We start from the raw sequence: 20,575 nt of genomic DNA on the forward strand, positions 1-20,575 counted from the left end.
ATGGGAGAATAGGTAGTAAATACCAAGAATATCCAGGTAGGATTAGGAGGAGTCTGAAATTCTGGGGCCCTACTGCTCCTAGTCAGAATTAAAAATACTGGGATAAGCAGGCAAATGGTTTAACTCAGGATAAGGTATCCTCCTGTGTTCTTATGAATGGAACCTCTTCAACTGATTGAAAAGCAGACTGCATATGTTACAAAAATGAAGTATGTTGACTCAGGAGTTTGGTGAACATGATCCTCAGTGTGAGTAAAAATAAGAGAATTGCATTTCTGTACATAAAGTATGTGGGAGCAGCACAGACAAGAAACAAGTCTGTTTGAGTAACTCCTACAGAATTACCTAATGCCCTCTGCTTTTGTTAAGATGAATGCAACCATAGGAAATAACCACAGGGAGTATTATTCCAACTCACTACTGCCTTAAGGCAGGAAAGTAGAGCTAAGCATCTTGACAGATGGCTATCTAGACATTTCTTACAAGCTTTCAGGAGGTTTCATTTGAAAGAGACTGTTAAGGTAATAAGTACAGTAGAACAGAGAGACATTGGGGCATAAGATTTCTTTCTTTTTTTTTAAAAAAAGAGGGAAAGTATGTCTTGTGATTTTCTGGATTTTTGTGAAAATAAAATGGACCATATCAGGGCTTGGATCCTTTCTTCCTCCACCCCTTCTGAAACATGTTGAAAGCAGCTGAGTGGAAGAACTAGAATTCCCTAGTGAGAAGATTCTAGACTGCTGCAGAACATTCATGCTCTGAGCCTTGACAGAGTGTAAGCATCATTTAACTGTGGTCTGATTTCAATAAAGTCATGTATATGATTGTTCATGTATGCAAGAAACCTCTTTGAAGCCTTCTCCTTCTAAATTGTTTTTTTAACTCTTTTGCACACCTGTAATTTGAATAACAGGTATAACTTGTGTAGAACATTTTTATTAACTTAGTTCTTTCCTGTTTTCTATCCCCCATTAAATCTTATATCACACTTCTTATCTTCCTTTTCCTAAGCTATAGCCCCAAAGTTGTATAAAAATTGATGCACTGATTTGAGTGAAAAGGACTGATTTTTGTAATGACAAACCTGAGTCCCATTGATGTCAGTAGGTATCCCCAAAGTATAACTGTCTAAATCCAATAAAATTAATTTCATAATGACTGCATCACTTTGAGCTTGTGAGTACTGATGAAGTGGACAAGCTGCTTGGCAGTGTAAGGAGGACAACTTGCCCTCTAGATCCCTTCACATCTTGGCTGACCGCCCAGGGAGGGAATGCAGTATTAACCTTACTTCAAATCGTTATCAATGCATCCCTCAGGGAGGGGATATTTCCATCTAAACTTAAACAAGCAATGGTTAAACCACTCTTGAAAAAACCCTCCCTTGATCACCTGATTAGAAACAACTATAGGCCGGTCTCTTTGTTACCATTCTTGAGCACAGTGATCGAGAGGACAGTTGCCTTCCAACTCCAGGCTATCTTGGACGAAGCTGATTATCTAGACCCATTTCAAACTGGCTTCAGAGCAGGTTATGGAGTTGAGACAGCCATGGTCGGCTTGGTCGATGTTCTCCATCTGGGCATTGATGGGGGAAGTGTGACCCTGCTGGTGCTTTTGGACATCTCAGCACCCTTCGATGCCATAGACCATGGTATCCTTCTGGAACGCCTGAGGGAATTAGGTATCAGGGGCACTGCATTGCAGTGGTTCAGATCCTACCTCTTGGGCAGATTCCAGATGGTGATGCTGGGAGACAGTTGCTCCCGTAAATGGGAGCTGACATCGGGTGACCCTCAGGGCGCCATTCTGTCTCCCATGCTGTTTAATATTTACATGAAGCCACTGGGAGAGATCATGTGGAGACACGGGGCACAGTGTTATCAGTATGCTGATGAAACCCAAATCTATCTCTCTGTGTCCCCTACTGTTGCAGTGACCAAGGATGGCATCTCTCCTCTAAATGCCTGTCTTGAGTCGGTAATGGGCTGGATGAGGGAAAACAAGCTCAAGCTGAATCCAGAGAAAACGGAGGTACTCGTGATAGGAAACCCCAACCTGGGTGGAGAGTTTTGTCAACCAGTCCTGGACGGGGTCACACTTCCCCTAAAAGACAAGGTTCACAGTTTGGGAGTGCTCCTGGACTCATCACTACAGTTGACACCTCTTGTGGAGGTGGTGGCCAAGAGTGCCTGGTATCAACTTTGGTTGATACGCCAGCTGCGCCCCTACATGGCTCAGAAAGACCTTGAAGCACTGGTAACCTCTTGTTTAGACTTCTGTAATGTGCTCTACATGGGTCTACCTTTGTACCAAGTTCGGAAGCTTCAGTTAATTCAAAATGCTGCAGCCAGATTGGTCACAGGAACATCAAGATTGGACCATATTACACCAATATTAAAATCTTTACACTGGCTGCCGATTAAATTCCGGGCGCAATACAAAGTGTTGGTCATTACCTTTAAAGTCCTTCATGGCTTGGGCCCAAGTTACTTAAGGGAACGCCTGTCCCTACACAATCCGTCCTGCACTCTCAGAACCTCAGGGAAGAAATTGCGGGAATACACAAAAACTAGACTGGTCATTACTTCCCACAAAGCATTTACAGCCGCGGCCCCAAAATTATGGAATAACTTAGCGGAAGAGATATGTCTTATTACCACACTAGAAGCCTTTAAGAAGGCATTAAAGACGGATCTCTTCCGGCGGGCATATCCACCCGACCTGCTATAGTTGAATATTCCCACTCTGATTTGATAATACGGAAAACAGACAATGATTTGGATGTGTTAATTCTCCTACAACAACACTGCTGGTTGATTAGTATTGTATTGTATTGTTAAATAATGCTGTTTTTATCCTATTGTGCACTTTGTAATTTGTATTGCTGATACTGTTGTGATACTGCCTCAATCCACAGGGAGAGGCAGGAAATAGAAAGAAAAAAATTATTATTATTATTATTTATTATAAGTGGCACACATCAGATGAGAAAAGCATTTCTTCTTCGTGGTCTCTGCAAATCATACAAATGGGTTGTACTGCGCCTGCACAGTACAACCCATTTGTATGTATTCGCAGATGACCACTCGAAGAAATACCGTTACAGGTAAGCAACCTGTCCTTCTTCTTCGTGGTCTCTGCGAATCATACAAATGGGTTGTACGGCACAGGTGCAGTACAACCCATTTGTATGTATTCGCAAATGACCACGAAGAAGAAATATCGTTACAGGTAAGCAACCTGTCCTCCTTCTTCATGGTCTCTGCGAATCATACAAATGGGTTGTATGGCACAGGCGCAGTACAACCGATTTGTATGTATTCGCAGATGATCACTTGAAGAAATACCATTACAGGTAAGCAACCTGTCCTTCTTCTTTGTGGTCTCTGCGAATCATACAAATGGGTTTTATGGCACAGGTGCAGTACAACCCATTTGTATGTATTCGCAGATGACCACTCGAAGAAATACCGTTACAGGTAATCAACCTGTTCTTTTGTGTTCTTATCTTTTGCATTTTTAAAATATTCAAAAGTCACTTCCACTATGTTCAACGGGCTTTCTTTCAAGTAAGCATCATTTCATATTCTTTACATATCTGGTACATAATATTGTGCCTGTCACTTGTGAAAGCATCCTAATATATCAGCTATGGATATTGTTAAATGCAAATTTGAAAGCAAAAGAGAGAAGACCTGTGCAATCTAATTTGCATTCTCTAGTCTATGTAGCCTTTCAATTTCACTTACATGCTTTGTGGGAAATGAAATCAATGAGTACATTATTTTAAGTTGCTCTTTGACAACTACCACAGTCATCCACAGTGCTGACCCAAGACACTTGCTGTCTCAAGGAAAAAATGGTGCTTCCACCACTTCAGGTATAACATCTGACTGGAGTGGCATCAGCCTTAATTACGTGGAGGCTGGTTGGTACCCAGATGTTTCCCAACAGCTTGCATCCACTTCCTACCATCTGCTGCCTGAGACAAGTGTCTCACTTTGGATAATGGCAGGGGCACCCCTGGATCTGCATCTCAGTTGCTGTTGACTGCTTTTAATTGGATCAGGGCAGTCCTGTTGAATCATGCAGGATCCATAAGAGTTGGGGTTAAATTCTCCATTTGTACAATGAGGTCACAGGGATATGCTCTGAAAGGAGTGAATTTAAAACAGTTTTCAGTATCAAGTCCTCTGGAATTTGTAGGTCAGAGTGTGTGTGAATTCCAGAGGCCTTAAAACTGTTTTAAATCCACCCTTTCAGAGCATATCCCTGTGGGCTCATTTTATAACTTGGGAATTTAGCTCAAAGATTCTTATGGATCCTGTGTGATGCAACAGAAATGTCCTTGTTCAGTTAAAAGTACTTCACAGCAACTGAGTTGTGAATCAGATCCAGGGTTGACCCTACCATTAGCCAAAGTAAAATACTTGTCTTAGATAGCAGATGGTAGGAAGTGGATGCAAGCTGTTGGGAAAGATCTGGGTGCCAGCCATCCTACACATAATTAAGGCTGATACTATTTCAGTCAGACATTATACCTGAAGTGGTGGGGCCACTATTTTTTGTCTGGAATTCACACACAGTCTCTGACCTGCCCACCAATGGCACCACCTTTCTGTGGTGGTGAGATTGCATGATCCTGTGAGGCAAGCGGCTATGATGATGGCAGCAGACTTTTGCTGAGGAGCCAGACTAAATGTACCAGTCAGTTCCTGGGCAACAGTAGCAATGGGGATTGATACTGGTGGAGTATCTCTCAAAAGACATCAGCAATGACAAAAAAGCTAACACTTGTCACTACTGCACAAAAAGAGGCATGGTAAACCCCTTTTGAATATCTTTTATCATGAAAACCCTATGATGAGACAATGCAAGATGAAACTCTCAGGTTGGATGTCACTCAACAAGCTACTGGGATGCAGCAGAGGATAACTGCAAGTAGAATTGTGTCTAATGACACAACTGGACATAAACCGAAATAATGTTTAACTGTTGATATGTTCAGAGGTGAAAGGAAAGTCTGAAGCAGCACAATACATATTACAGGAACATGGAATTTGAGAAGCATGAATGAGGGGAAGCTACACATAGTTAAGCAAGAAATGGAATGTGTAAACATTACAATACTTGGAGTGAGTGAGCTAAAGTGGACAGGATTGGGACATTTCAAGTGAGATTAATTACATGGTGTTTTATTCAGGAAACAAAATTCTAAGAAAAATGGGGTGGCATTAATAGTGAGGGGAGATGTAGCAAAAGAAGTCAAAATATATAACACAAAGTCTGACTGAAAAAGTAGAAATTGAAAGATTGTATGATGAAGTCTGGGAAGAAATAGATCACATACCAAAACAGAACTTCTTGTTAATCACAGATAATTGGAATGCCAAAAATTGTAGAAAAAATTGTCCTAGGATCAAGAAATAAAGAAGGAGAGTGACTGACTAATTTTGCGAGTCTAACTGTTCATTGCAAACACATTCTTCAAGCGACCCAAGAGGCTATTATAAACATCACTAAATGGCCAATATAGAAACCAAACTACATAACTGGAAGCAGAAGAAGCTCAATTCTCTCTGCAAAAACAAGACCAGGAAAAGATTGTGGCACAGACCATGAACTCCTAATATAAAAAACGAGAGTAAAGTTAAAGAAGAACACTAAACCAACCATTGTGCCAAAATACAATCCAAAGAACATCCCTATAGAATGAAAGATAATGTAAAAAACAGATTTGCAATATTGACCTAACTGACTGGGAGCCAGAAGAACACTGGACTGAAGCCAGGGACATTGTCAGGGAGGAATGCAAAAATACACTATCTCTAGCTAAAAATAAAGAGAAGCCTCACTGGATGACAGATGAAACTCTTTAAGCAGTTAAGGACAGAAGAGAATAAAAGAGTCAGAACTCTTAATGACCCTGTTCAATAACTTGTGTGTAGGGGCAAGGAGAACTACTACTACTATTATTATTATTATTATTATTATTATTGGTATTTATACCCCGCCCTTCAGCCCCAAAGGCTATCAGAGCGGTAAAGAAGTGGCTGGATCAATGCAGGAAAAGAGAAGATAACAAACAAGGAAAAGCAAGAGACTTTTTCTACAAGAGTCAAGAAATGAAATGGAAATTTAAACCAAGAGTGGAGATGCTATATAGTCAGCGAGGGAACACATCATCATCAAGTTGAAATTAAAAAATGATGGAAACAATACACTGAAGAACTAGAAAAAAAAGAGATGAAAGGATGTGCCATCAAGAAGAAGCATTTGATGATGAACCTATAATTTTAGAAAGTGAAGTGGCAGCTGCACGCAGAGCACTTGGGGGAAAGAAATCACCAGGAACAGATGGCATAGTAATGGAGCTGCTACAAACTATAGAGACAGACTCTACTCTAGTTCTAAAATCTCTCAACAATATGAAAAACAAAAGAATGGCCCACAGTTTAGTAATGCTGAACATACATTCCATTCCCCAAGAAAGGGGATACCAGGGATTGCAGTAACTACCAGACCATTTCATTAATTTCCCATACAAGCAAAGTGATGCTCAGGATTCTACAAGAAACATTTTTACCATATCCAGAGCAAGAAATGCCAGAGGTCCAAGAAAAGCAAGGGGCCCCAGATACCATATTGCAAAACGCGTTGGACAATGGAGCGCACAAAAGAATTTCAGAAGAAAATCAGCCTGTGCTTCATAGATTATGATAGCAAAGCCTTTGATTGTGTAGATAATAAAAACCTTTGGATTGCTCTTAAAGAAATGGGTATGCCACAACATTTATTGCCCTGATGTACAAAACCTGTACTTTAGGGCAAAATATAAAGACATGGAATGGTTTCCAACTGTCATGGGGGTCAGGCAAGGCTGCATTTTACTGCCTGATCTGTTAACTTGTAGGCTGAACATATCCTATGTAAAGCTAGATTAGACTCAGAGGAAGGAGGCCTGAAAACTGGAGGAAGGAACATCAGCAATTTAAGAGATGCAGATATTACTAGCAGAAAACAGCAAAGGCTTGAAACAACTGCTGAAGAAAGTGCAAAGGCAAGTTTATAGTTAAACATTAAAAAACAAAAACGATAACTACAGATGATTCACACTGGATTAAGGCAGATGATGAAGACAATGAGATAGTTCAAGATTTTCCATACCTAGGCTCAGTCATAGATGAGAATGGAGACTGCAGTCAAGAAATCAGAAGACTAGGACTTGGAAGTGTAGCTCCCCCAAGTTCCCCCAAGTTTTTGCTTTGATCCCGATCCTGAGACCCTTTTGGCCCTTCCCCCCCTTCCCTTCCCTTCTTCCCTTCTTTCTTGCTGAAGAGCATCAAAGTTTCTGGTGTTTGCCCCGTTCATTTAATCCGCCTCCCCGCAAAGCTGGGAGTAGTGCCGCAGAGCAGTAAAAAGAGCGAGCGAGCGAGCGAGCGAGCTCAATGCCTTTGGCCATTGGATGGCATGGAGCAGGGCTGGGAGGGAGGGAGGGAGCGGAGGGACCTCTGCCGTTCTCCATTGCAGCGCAGGTGAAGAGTTGAGCGCTAGGACCTGGGGGGGAACTTTACCGCCTGCCCGCCCGCAAGCTGGACTACCTTAAACCCAACCCAATGCCTCTTCCTGCGCCACTTTTCCTTGCCTGCTTGGATGGAAGACACACAGCGGAGGGAGAGAGAGCCGCAACGGCAGCAGCAACAGCAGCAGCAGCAGCAGCTCGGGGGCCTGGGAGCGTAGGATCACGTTGCTGGGGGAGCCCTGCGGAATTAAGCTTCCTTCCTCCTCCTCCTCCTCCATCTCCTCCACCTGTTCCGCCGCACCAAGCCCCAGCGGGAAGGCTGCTTAGCCGTTTGTCCCTCGCGTGGCTCCGGGTGGAAGAGGATTGTCGCCAGAGGCTGAAGCGCTAAGGACCATAGGACCTAAGGATAGGAATAGATCTGGACGTCAAAAGTTGTATTATTATTATTATTCAATCGCCATTAAAGAGCCCCTCTCTCCCCTTTGTACCCCTTCTCCCTTTTAGGAACAGAGCCATTAGAGATCTCTTCCCCAGCCACCCAGCCTTCTCCTCCCCTCCCCTCCTTTGGCAGGGTTCCTGCTGATGGATGCGGTGGCGGGGAGAGAGTAAGGGGAACGCCGCATGTCTGCCTCCCCTCCTTCTCGGGGCATCCCAACCGGCCTAGCCCTGCCTCCGATGCCTCTCGGCCCCTGATCGATGCGTGGAAGACCCCCTTCCGCCAGAGCGCCTCCGGGCCCCGAAGTTGCGGCGGTCAGATTCTGCTCCGGAGCCCTATGGCGAAACTACGGCCGCTTCTCCTCCTCTTGACGGCCGGATGGGCGGAAGACCTGACCCCTTGCTAAGAGAGAGGCCGGCGGGGGACTATATCATCGGGATCCCTCTCTCTTTCTATCCGGAAAGTGGCGTTGGAGACCCAGGCTTGCTTTGGGCGGGGGGCCGCTGCCAAGATGTCCCTGCGCCAGTCGGAGCTGGAGGCGAAGGCGAAGGCGGCGGGGGCTCCTTAAGGCGCCGCTCTGACCTTGAGACGCCCAGCTCCAAAATCTCGACAGAGATCTAGCTCTCGCTCTCCTCGCCTCGATCCTTATTGATGGATTAAAGGAAGAACCTTTGGGGCCTCCCTTCAGTGTAACTGGAAGAGTGGGAGTGGAAGCCACCAATTCCCCCCCCCCCCCCATTTAAAGAAAAAAAGGGGGCAGAATCTGAAGTCTTGGGTTTGGGCACAGTTTTGCTGCAAGCGAGCGAGCCTTCCCCCTTCCTTCCTTCCTTCCTTCCCTCCCTCCTTCCTCTTCTTCCTCCTTCCTTCCTTCCTCCCTCCCTCCTCCTCCTCCTCCCTCCTAATGGCTCCCTTAGGTGAAGTTGGCAACTACTTCGGCGTGCAAGAGGCGGCGGCGGCGCCCTTCGGGAACGTGCCGGGGCTGCCTGCCGACAGCCCGGTCCTGCTGAGCGACCACCTGGGCCAGGCCGAAGCCGGGGGGCTGCCCAGGGGACCCGCCGTCACGGACCTGGACCACTTAAAGGGCATCCTCAGGCGGAGGCAGCTCTACTGCAGGACTGGCTTCCACTTGGAGATCTTCCCCAACGGCACCATCCAAGGCACCAGGCAGGACCACAGCAGATTCGGTAGGTACCTACGACGGTGGCAGAAGTTGGCTCGCCTGCGCTTGAGAGGAAGGTGGTGGGATGGAGGACGATCGGAACGAGAGTAATAAGAAAGCCGTCGTCATAAGAATAATAACAAGAAGAGGAAAGTACTCAGCTATGCAGAAGTTTTGTTTTTTCTTAATTGATCGTCTCTCTGTCTCAAGTTTGAAGCTGCAGTCAATAGACACTGGGAGCAAGATCTTTTGTACTGTCAGGTAGATAACCTTGGACTCTGGGGGTTGGTTTCAGACTGCATTTTGCACGTACCTAGGTTAGATCGATCGGTCTATAGATTAGGTGGGTAGGTTAGGTAGCTAGGTATGTAGATTGGTGGGTAGATAGGCAGACAGACACAGACAGACAGACCCGCCCTCCTAGAGCAGAGCCATTGAATCGGTCGTTGTCTGCCTTCAAGTCGTTTTCGATTTGGGCGACCCCAAGGCTGAACCTGCCATGGGTTTTTTTGGACAAGTTTCTTCAGAGGGGGTTTGCCATCGCCATCCCTTGAGCCTGAGCGAGTGGGCCTTGCCCAAGGTGAGCTGAGATGGGGCCAGGTCGGGAAGGGAGCGGGGGCGGCTGCTGGTTTTGACTCTGAGAGGGGTTTTCTTGGCCAGTTCCTTGAGAGAGGAGGGTTTGCCATTGCCACTCTTTGAATCGGTGAGTTCTGCCTTAGCATTCTCCTTCGGCAACTAGGGCTGGTCATTTGTTTCCAGAGAGGCCGGTGCTTTTCAGCGGGTCTGCTGCAAAGAAGAGCCAGCCCGGTAAAACTTCCTTCTTGAGCCCACAGGTTGCTGAAAGTTCCCCGGCTTTTCCTTGGAGGGAGGCAAAGCAAGAAAGCCGCCCTTCTGCTCCGCAGCTCCGATCCACCTGCCTGAAGCGCAAAGCCAAGCGAGCGAGGGATCCCCCTCCGCCCAGCTTGCAACTCATGCTGCATCCACACTGGAGAAACAACCCGGTTTGGTCCCGCTTTAACTCTTTTTCTGGCTCAAGGCTACGGGATTCTAGGAGTTGGAGTTTATTGTGGGGCCAGAGTAGAGCGGCCCCACAACAAACTCTAACTCCTAGAATCCCGCAGCCTTGAGCCAGAAAAAGCATCCTGTGGATTTGGGGTGTTATAGTACTTGGCTATAATATGGGCAACACAGGTACCCCCGGGTAGGTTTGCAGGGTTTTCTTAGGCGACGAATCCTCAGAAGTGGTTTTGACAATCCCTTCCTCTGAAACATACCCTTTACTATAGTATACTTACACACTTTTTAATGCCTGGGTACCTTTTGCGGGAGATAGCGTGTCGTAGTGGTTTGAGCGCTGGATTATATAGGTCCGAAACACACTGCAGAACCAATCCAGTCTGAGACCGCTCCAGCTGCCCTGGCTCAGTTGCTAGGGAATTCTGGCAACTGTAATTTGTGAGACATTGAGTCTTCTCTGTCAGAGAACGTGCAAAAACTACACTTCCCAGGATCTCCTAGCCCTGAGTCAGGACAGTTAAAGCGGTCTCGAAGTGGATCTTTCTGCAGCGTGTTTTGGCCCTTAAATTGCAAGCAATACATGTAGAGAGAGGAGGGAAGAAGACGGAGGTCGGTGCTGGGGTCTCTCTCACTCCCTCACCGCCGTTGTGCAGAGCCAGCTCCGGTGCAAAGGATGAATGGGCAGAATGAATGGAGGAGGGCGAGATCAAAAGGGCTCATGCCGCTAGCAGGTGTATGGCAGAAGCTCCCCGCTACTTCACGCATTGGCTTCGGCAGCAGCAGCAGGAGGGCAGCCCAGCCGCCCCAGGGTCCTAGGTTCCGCCCGTTTCCTCGCTTCTGGCACCTGCGCTGGAGTGGTGCGAGAGGCGAGGAAAGGGGCGGAGCCTAGGACCCTGCGGCGGCCGGGCTGCCCTCCTGCTGCTGCTGCTGCTGCTGCTGAAGCCAATGTGCGAAGTAGCAAGGGAGCTTTAGAGGGAAGCAGCTCCCTCCTTAGAGCCTGGGAAAAGTGGGTTCCCTGATGCAAAGGCGCAGAGGGAAGGAAGGCCAAACAGGGCGCTGCTATTCTAGAGTTCATTTTGCATTTAGAACGGGGGGAGGGGGTTCCCTCTCTTCCAGTCCTATAATTCTAAGGTCCCAAACACACTGCAGAAATAATCCAGTTTGAGACTGCTTTAACTGCCCTGGCTCAATGCTAGGGAATCCTAGGAATTGTAGTTTTGTGAGGCATTGAGCCTTCTCTGTCAGAGATAGCTCTGGTGTCACAATAAACTACAATTCCCAGCATTCCTTAGCCTAAAGAATGGAAACTCAAAAAGGAGGTTGAGAAGCTGGAGCGGGTCCAAAGGAGGGTGACCAAAATGGTGAAGGGTCTGGAAATCACAATGTGAAAAGTAGAAGGCTATCGCAGCCGGCATCCGTAGCTTTTTTGGTGGGTTTTTCGGGCTCTGAGGCCGTGTTCTAGAAGAGCTCCTGACAGTTTGCCAGCAGCTGTGGCTGGCATTTTCAGAAAATGGTCTGGAAACCATGCTATATGAGGAGAGACTTAGGGAGCTGGGGATGTTCAGCCTGAAGAAGAAATGGTTAAGAGATTATATTATACCCCTGTTTAAATATTTGAAGAGATATTGAGGAGCGAGCTAGCTTGTTTTCTACTGCTCTAGAGAACAGGACCCTGAGCAATGGATCCAAACTAAAGGAAAAGAGATTCCACCTCAACTTTGGGAGGAATTTCCTCATGGCAAAAGCCGCCTCGGAGAGTGGTGGAGTCTCCTCTCTGGATGTCTTTAAACACAGGCTGGATGGCCATCTCTTGGAGGTGCTTGGATTGTCAGTTCCTGCATGGCAGAATGGGGTTGGACTGGATGGCCCTTGCGGTCTCTTCTAAGTCTATGATTCCAAGTAAAAGGTCGCCTTAAGAAAGATTGAAATAATATTAAGTCAATACCTTATTTTTAGGGCAAAATGAGAGTACAGTATTGCTGCAAACCAGGTTTAAAAAACCTCTTAAACCCTTCAATAATGGAAGACGTGGGTGAGCAAGCAATAGTCATTGTAAGAGACCAGCTGTAGAGGCAGGCAGGGAGAGCTCCATTGGCAGCAGAAGGCAGAGCTTTTAGTAAGGTGCTGCTGATAACAGCAGATAGTAAAATTACACCTGCTGGTCTATTCTCTATGGAGCAGGGGTACTCCATTCACTCCACATTGGAGAAATAACCTTTTGTCTGGCTCAAGGCTATGGAATTCTGGGAGTTGGAGTTTGTTGTGGGCCGCTCTGGGCCCCACAACAAACTCCAGCTCCCAGAATTCCATAGCTTTGAGCCAGACAAAGAGTTAAAGCAGTGCCAAACCAGGTTATTTCTCCAGTGTGGATGCAGCCCCTGTCAGAGATGTGTTTGCGGAGGGCTGGGGGGGGGGTGTATTTAGAAATCCCATGAAACTGGGGACCTCGACTCTCCTTGAGCTCAACTCTCTTCCCGAGGTCGGAGGTGCCTGAGTTTACAATGCCTTCTCTGTGCGCCAAGACCGATGTCTCTAGACCCAAGGAGCCTGCCCTGAAGACAAAAGGAGAACGGCCAAGGGAGAGAGAGCTTGGGTTACTTGAGGCAGATCGCGTTACAAGGAGATCCAGTTCCCAAGTCGCTAAAAAAAAAAAAGGGAGCTTACTTATCCCTGGAAGACCCCCCTCTTTTTTTAAACCACTGTTGTTCAACATCTAAAACGGTAACGCCTGCTGAGGCAGTGGAGGCTTGGTTTATGGGCTATTTCTAGCCCACTTGCTTAAAATAAGACTTCAGTTCGGATCCTGGAGTAAGGGAAAGGATGCTGGTCCTGGGGTCCTTCTGATCCTGCTTTCTTTGGAATACTTCGTTTTTGAGCATGGCTTTACCCCCATCCCCTGTTTGCGCCGCATAAAGGCCTACGGTTACCAATGCCTTTCTCTTTTTTTGCACTCAGTTTAAACTTCAGAGGGATGTGGTGGCTTAGTGGTTAAGGTGCCAATTCTGATGATCTAAAGATCATGATGCTCTGAAGACCAGAAGGTTGGCAGTTCGAGAGCCGAGTGCTACATGATGGGGTGAGCTCCTGTCACTAGTCTCAGCTTCTACCAACCGAGCAGTGGGAAAGCATGCAAATGCAAGTACGCTTGTCCCTCCATATCCCCTAGGGTTAGGGGCACAAGATCCCAGTGAATATGGAAAAACTGCACATAACAACAGCACCATGTTTTTACCCGAGGACACCTCTCTAGGAATCTCTAGGTCCTCCAGTGCAATTCTCTGGTCAACGTCCGACAGACACTGACCATAAAACTGCACTGGAGGAGCTACAAATGCCTAGCAGAGTATTCTCTCTAGGCATCTCTAGGTCCTTCGGTGTGACTTTTAGTTAAAGTTGACCACAGAGTAACGCTGGAGGACCTAGATATTCCTAGAGAGAACCCAATAATCAAATCCGTGAATAATCAAGTCCGCAAATATGGAGGGATGAGGGTAGATAGGTAGGCACCACTTCTCAGTGGGAAGGTAACAGCCTTCCGTGCAGTCATTCATATTAAGGGGTTGCCTTTACCTTTTGAAACTTCAGGCCACTGTTAGCAGAGGAGGAGAAGCCCCTGCCCGCTACCTCCGGTCCTTTCGGTCTTTTGGGGCGAGGACCTCGCCCCAAAAGACCGAAAGGACTGGAGCAAGCGGGCAGGGGCTAGCAATCGCAGGGGCGTCTCCTCCTTAGCTTTCGTCTGGCTCTTTCCAATCGCTGCTGCTGCTTCCATGCCATCTCCATTTGCAGAGCTCCTTGCAGCACACCTGGCCAAGTCTCTTGAAGGACAAGCAAAGAGAGAGAAGACTAGCGGGGGAAGCGGTGCTGAAATCCAAACCGGGGGGGGGGGGGGGAGAAAGCCGGCTCCTGAAGCCCTGCCCTCGCCTCGTTGCACAATCGCCTTTCCCCAGCTGCCCAGTGCGTGCTAAGCCCAGCCTGCCGTCTCCAAGCCTATTTTTGTCCTTTCCTGCCCTTTCTTTTCTTTCTTCCTTTCCCCCAGCGCAGCCGCGGAGGAGGAATTAGAATTCAGCCTGCATTCTTGACTAGTTTGCACCCCCTTCTCCAAATACGAGGTTTAACTCGTCCTTCCTTCCAAGGGGAGGTAGACCTACTTAAAGCAGGTACAGCAAAAATGGTCTAGCTTTTAAGCATGCCTTATTCCACTGATTGAAGTCTCCCCTCCACAATGAGTTTGGTGCAGCTTGCATGGTGCTCTGATCTTCTCCTTGTATCAGTCTTTGCATATCTGCAAGGTTAGCCGAGGATGAAGCAGCTTTGTCATCTGCACTGTAGAAGGTGAACTATAACCAATGGTTAGAGAACTAAATGTTAGAAGCAAATGCAGAGAGCTGCTTGATAGAGGAGCACCCTGCTTCTGGAAGTGCTGCCTGAGGAGTCAGTCTGGCAAGGAGAGAGGAACAAGAGTCTTATGATTCTATGGCCTGTGAGAAAGGTTCAGTCAGTTTTCATCCATCTTTTTACCTAGGAGGAACTCTTGAAATAATTTTCAGATCTCAGGGAAACTCTGCATTAAAAATATTTTATCTACAGCTTATTTTTTTTTAAAAAAATTAGTCTCTTACGAAATCCCTAGCAAGCTGTCCTGGGGCTTCAGGGAACCCAGGTTCAGAAAACCTGAAATGACAGCATCACAGCCTTGTTCTGTAGTCTGACAGGCATTAATCTAGTCACTAGACTATCCACTAGACTCTGCTGGATAAAGGCTCTATGTACTACAGCAGGGGAGTTTTTACTTGACTTGGCTACTAAAGGCAAAGGTAGTCCCTTGACATGAATGTCTAGGCAGAACCAGCTGTAGGGGGCGGTGCTTATCTCCGTTTCTAATCTGAAGAGCCAGCAGTTGTCAGAGGACTGCTTTGGTGGTCATGTGGCTATCATGTCTCCACCAAACGCTGTTACCTTCCCACGAAAGTGGTACCTATCTATTTACTTGCATTTGCGTGCTTTCGACCTACTAGGTTGGCAGAAGCTGGGACTAGTGACAGGAGCTCACCCCATCATGCAGCACCTGGGCCTCAAACTGCCAACTTTCCCATCTTCCAATCATCAGAACTGATGTCTTAACCACTAAGCCATTGCAGTAGACTTGGCTACCACTTCCTGAATACATCCCCATTGGCTCTACTGCCTGGTGCTGATGGGTGTTGCAGCCAAATAACGCCTGTAGGGCCACAGTTGCCCACATATATGTTACACTGGCGGGTTACAGACCGTCAAATAGTACGTATACAATACATACTAGGGTTAGGAAGGGGCAGTGCCTCCGCACCCCCAACCCTAATACGTATTGAATACGTACAAGATGGCAGCGCCCTGTTCATACGGGTGCTGCCATCTTGACGTATCGAACGCTGAGCGTCCGTACGCATCGCGTCCTTTGTGACATAGCGAGTGCGCCCCTGGCGCCTCGCTACGTCACAAAGGCGACTCAAAAAGAAGCTCCATTTTGGAGCTTCTTTTTGGGTCCGCACGGGAGCCGTGCCGTGTGGAGGCTCCGGCTCCCCCGTGGACCAACTGGTGATGGCGGCAGACGGTCTGTAACCCGCCACTATAACAACTCTCTTCTGTTAGTTCCCCATTTAATACATGGAGAGGAAAAACAGAAACCCTCCAGATGTTGTGGAATTACTGTTTCCATTATGTCTTATCTCTGTCAAAAATGAGTAAAAATGTTTGGAGTTACAGTCAGCACCAGTTGCCCACTCATAAATGGTTATTAAACATTTTGGGGAACTTCTTTGTGGTGTACCAGCATCCCAAACAGTCATTCCTCATAATTCCCATTTATGTATATGGATCTGCTTGAAGAGGCAGGATACAAAGTACATTTTTATTGTTGCTGTTGTTGCTGTTGAGAATCCTAGTGATTCTGTAGCTCCAGCAGAGCTGTTTCAAATCTCTGATCCAGGGGTAAGAAACACATAATTCCCCCAGATAGTATTGGGCTGCAGTTGACTGTGCTTGCTTGGTGTGCTGGGAGATGCAGTCCAACAAATCTGGAGGGCTGCATAATTTCCATCCTTGTTCTAATCTAATTTGGTAGTCGCAGCCTTCTCCAGTGTAGTGCTTTCCAGATACAATTTTTCATCATTCTATACCCCACATTGTCTTGCTACACATTGCTTGCTTTCATGCATGCACACACCCCTGAAAGTGATAGGTTTTGCCTTCGTTGCATCAGTTATTGGATGTACACCACACTTTTCTCTTTACCTCAAAGAAAAGCACTGCAACTCATAGTTATACGCAAGGGCAGGGGGCTAACATTGGCAGGTTATAGACCGCCACTTTGAGGCGGTCTGCCACCGCCGCCGCCGTTTGCTCCGTAAGGGAGCTGTCGCAGCCACACCACGCGGCTCCCTTGCAGAGCAAAAAAGAAGCTCCAAAATGGAGCTTCTTTCTGCGGCGCCCTAATGACATCGCGAGGCACCGCTGGCGCACTTGTGATGTCATTAGCGCCGCGACACGTTCGGACGCACAGCGTCCGATACATAAAGATGGCGCCGGCCGTTCCACACGGCGCCATATTGTACGGACAGAGTCAGTATTAGAGCCAGGGGCGTCTAGAAGAGACGCCCCTTTTTTAAAATGGGACGTCCCAAGTGCCGGTCTGTAACCGGCCATTGTCTCCTTCAGTTCTCAGCCTGCCAGATCCAGCCTACATATTACCTCTCTATTAAATCTAACAGAACTGTCTTCAATCACCTACCACTTTCAGGGGTGTGTGCACATGTGAAAGCAAGCAGTATGTGGAAGCCAATGTGGTGTATAGCTAGACAGACTGGTGCAGTCTTGTTCAAATCCCCACTTGATCATGAAGTTCACTGCATGCCCTTGGGCAGGTTATAATCTCTGGCCTTAACCTACCTCACAGGTTTGTTCTGAAGATAAGGGAGTGGATATCATATATGCTGCCTTTATCTCCTTGGAGGAAAGATAGGATGCTAGTGACATTAAAGATATTTGATATAACCCCTGCATTAACATTTATATCTGTTTCTCCTAATGTTGAGCACTAAAAATGAGATGTGTATGTATGTCTTTTATCATGCAGTTATAATTTGCTTAAATAAGAGGAACTGAATGTGGGCATCCCATTAGCTTCAGAGGGATTGCTTTACCTGCTTCAGCTGGGAAAATCCCTCGAAGGAAGGGAGTCAATTGAATGGGCTGTTAAGAAAGGGCAATGTAAATGCACACAAACACACACATGAACATACACACACACCCCCTTTCTAGATTCTTCTGCAGTCAGTGACCTTCCATGAGTAGCTTGTGACTCCAGCTCTCTCTGCACGTAGGTGATGATGCAGCAGTAGAATTGTTGCAAAGGCTGGGAGAAAAGCTGAGGGCTGCTGCAGCTGCAACACATCTGAGCTTTTCCAGAATTGCTGCAGATGAATTGCAGTAAGCTCTGCTCCTCACATTCCATTCCTTTGCCAGCTGTTTTTAGGAGGTGTGTAGCAGCATCTCTGAGGGCCTTGAGAAACATGCTTCCCTGGCTGATGAGGCAAAATAGGTTCACAGCAGTGATTGGCAGGTTATTTTCTTTCCAACTGACTGGGGATGCATAATTAGGCTTTCCCTAAAACTGAACAGTATGAGTGGGCTGCTTCACAAATATTTTTGAGTCTATGTTACTGGAGCATGTCCTTGAATGTTTTTGCTGTGACATAATAAAGTAGCTGAGAACTGTGTTAAGTTCAATGTATCCAGCTAGTGTAGGTAGATATTGCAGGCAGTGTGATTATTGTTATTGGATTAGATGAAGCAGAAGACAGCAAAGCATCCTACTGAGATCAGTATATTTTAATCATGAGTAATTTATCCCAAGGAGAGCTAGTATGGTGTAGTGATCTGAGCATTAGACTAGAAATCTGGAGACCAGGGTTTGATTCCCCAGTTGGGCATGGAAACCCACTAGGTGACCGTGGGCCAGTCACACCCTCTCAGACTCAGAGGAAGGCAAAGGTAAGCCCCTTCTGAACAAATCTTACCAAGAAAACCCTGTGATAAGTGCACCTTAGGGTAACCATAAGTCAGAAATGATTTGAAGGCACACAAGAACAACAGCAACTTGTAATGGGGATATTTGTGCAAATTTTGTGTAACTAATACAACCTGTAGTGTTTAGATAGCAGATTTCAAGTGTTCAAAGTGTTTCATAAAATACGCAAAGAATTTCATATCATAGGTTTTTTGTGGGTTTTTCGGGCTTATTTCATATCACTTTAAAGACTAACCCTTGTATTGTAATAAATTGGTTAGTCTTTGAAATGCAACAGGACTCTTTTGCTCCAACAGACTCAACAGTATTTCCTTTTGGAGTTAGTTTCATCTACATTATTTTACAGTGCAACCAAAGCATGTCTTATGAGCAGTAAATGATACTGAATTCAATGGGATTCACTTCAAGATAAGTGTGTTGAGGATTGCAAAGCACGCAGAGAAGTAAGTCCCACTGTGATCAATGTTACCATTCAATTAACATGCATGGGCTTGTGTTGTTGGTAATCTATCAGATGGGATGAAAAGGACCTGGTGCATGATTAGGATAAAGGAGTGTGACCTTGCTGTGATCAGTAGGGATAAAAGGAAATTTTCTCCCCTTTTCACTCCTTTGCTGAATTGGCTGTTTTTACTAGATGGAGATGTTCTCCTCGCTTCAAGGACTCAGCAAGGATGGCTTTCTAATCTTTTATGCTATCTGCACAATGTGGAAAGCAGGGTCTAATGTGTTTTATCTAGTCAAGACATCACAATTCTGGTCCTAGTTCTACATCAGCTTATGGCTCCTGCATTTCTTCTTTGCTTGTTTCTTTCTTCCCAGAAGACCTGAATTTGTTTTGTCTGAGTTTTCTGCAGCAAGAGTACTTTGTTCTTTAAAATAATGACAACAGATAATCTTTCTCTCTAGTGTGAACTCTGGACCTTCAATTCTCTTGCATCAGTTTTGGAGTTTGAGTTAATTTTAAAAATAATAACATACACGGAAAAAACAGATTAATATTCCTGATCAATGGAGGGTCATAGGTGCGTTACAGACTGCCCCTTTGAGGCGGCCTGTAGGCGCGCTTTTCTCCGGTGTATAGGGGCCTCAGCTGCCAGACCGGCAGCCTCTGAGGCCCCGATCCGCCGCTTTGCAGGCTGCGGGGAAGCGGCAAAGGGCTTCAAGCCCCAAGGACACACCGCGGCGGCGGGGAGGAGGAGAAAGGGGCCGCTTGGCCCCTTTCTCCCTTGCGTTGCTGGGCGCAGCCGTCTGAAGGCTGTGCCCAGCGACGCAAACCAGGAAGGAGTTCCGAAATGGAGCTCCTCCCTGCTCCGCGCAAAGGGCACATTAAGCGCCCTCACACGGAGCGATGGCGTCACGTCCGCGCCACCTCATTTGGAGGCAGTGCGTTCATCATGCCATTCATGACGGCGGCCGTGTGGAACAGCCGCCGCCATTTTGTATGGACTCAGTCCGTACTAGGGTTAGGGGGATGCGGAAGCACCGCCCCTTCCTAACCCTAGTACATACTGAATACGTACTTTATGGCGTTCTGTAACCCGCCATAATCTAATTTTATAAAGGAGAATATTCCTAAAGTGGAGAACAAAAGGGAAAGATTAAATAATTTTAGATGTCTTTAGATTTTTTAAATCATCCCATCCTCAAGATTTATTTCATATTGCCAGTTTAAAATAACATTGCAAAAATTACATTAAAACTGAATTAACAATGCAAATCCTAGCCATGTGAACTTGGAAGTGATTCCCACTATGTTATGTAGGCTTTACTATTTAAGTGCATTTAGGATTGCAGCCTATATCAGATTATGTGGCTTCACTTTAACCATGTTTACCCAGAAAATTCATGAGACTCAATGACACTGTTAATTACTTTTTAGAAAATATTATTATAAATGTACAACCTCCATCTTTGTGAACAGTGAGGAGTTTTAGGAGCTCCAGCACCTAGCCAGAGTTCATTTTTTTCTTAGAAAGAGGTCACTGGAGACTTGCAGTTTCTGTGATACAAAGTTTATTTACACATGTATATAAGATGCACTTAACATATAAAATCACAGTACTGTATTAGTATTCGTAGTAGATTCTTTTCCTCATTGGGTGTCTAATGGAAAGCCAGGATTTCTTTCAGAGAGCAAAGTCAGCTTTCCTGTCTTCTTTCAATTTTATGTACGGTAATGGTTTATGCAAGAAGCCCTGGTGGCGCAGTGGTTAAATGCCTGTACTGCAGCCACTCACTCAAAACCATAAGGTTGTGAGTTCAAGACCAGCAAAAGGGTTCAAGCTCAACTCAGGCTTGCATCCTTCTGAGCAGGTCCCAGATTGTTGGGGGCAAATTAGCTTACAGTTGTAAACAGCTTAGATACTGCTT

The 20,575-nt window shown here is 46.2% G+C and overlaps 1 protein-coding gene across 1 annotated transcript in view; it reads left to right on the forward strand.

Annotated features, from left to right (window-relative positions):
- The first annotated feature begins 7,664 nt into the window (after positions 1-7,664).
- FGF9 (fibroblast growth factor 9) overlaps positions 7,665-20,575 on the forward strand; it is a 90,825-nt gene continuing 77,914 nt past the window's right edge. Inside the window, exon 1 of the mRNA XM_042456360.1 lies at positions 7,665-9,145. Coding sequence (XP_042312294.1) covers positions 8,863-9,145 — 283 coding nt within the window. The 5' untranslated portion in view covers positions 7,665-8,862. The remainder of the gene's footprint in view (positions 9,146-20,575) is intronic.

This window comes from Sceloporus undulatus, chromosome 3, assembly GCF_019175285.1.
Source record: "Sceloporus undulatus isolate JIND9_A2432 ecotype Alabama chromosome 3, SceUnd_v1.1, whole genome shotgun sequence".
Taxonomy (NCBI): Eukaryota; Metazoa; Chordata; class Lepidosauria; order Squamata; family Phrynosomatidae; genus Sceloporus; species Sceloporus undulatus.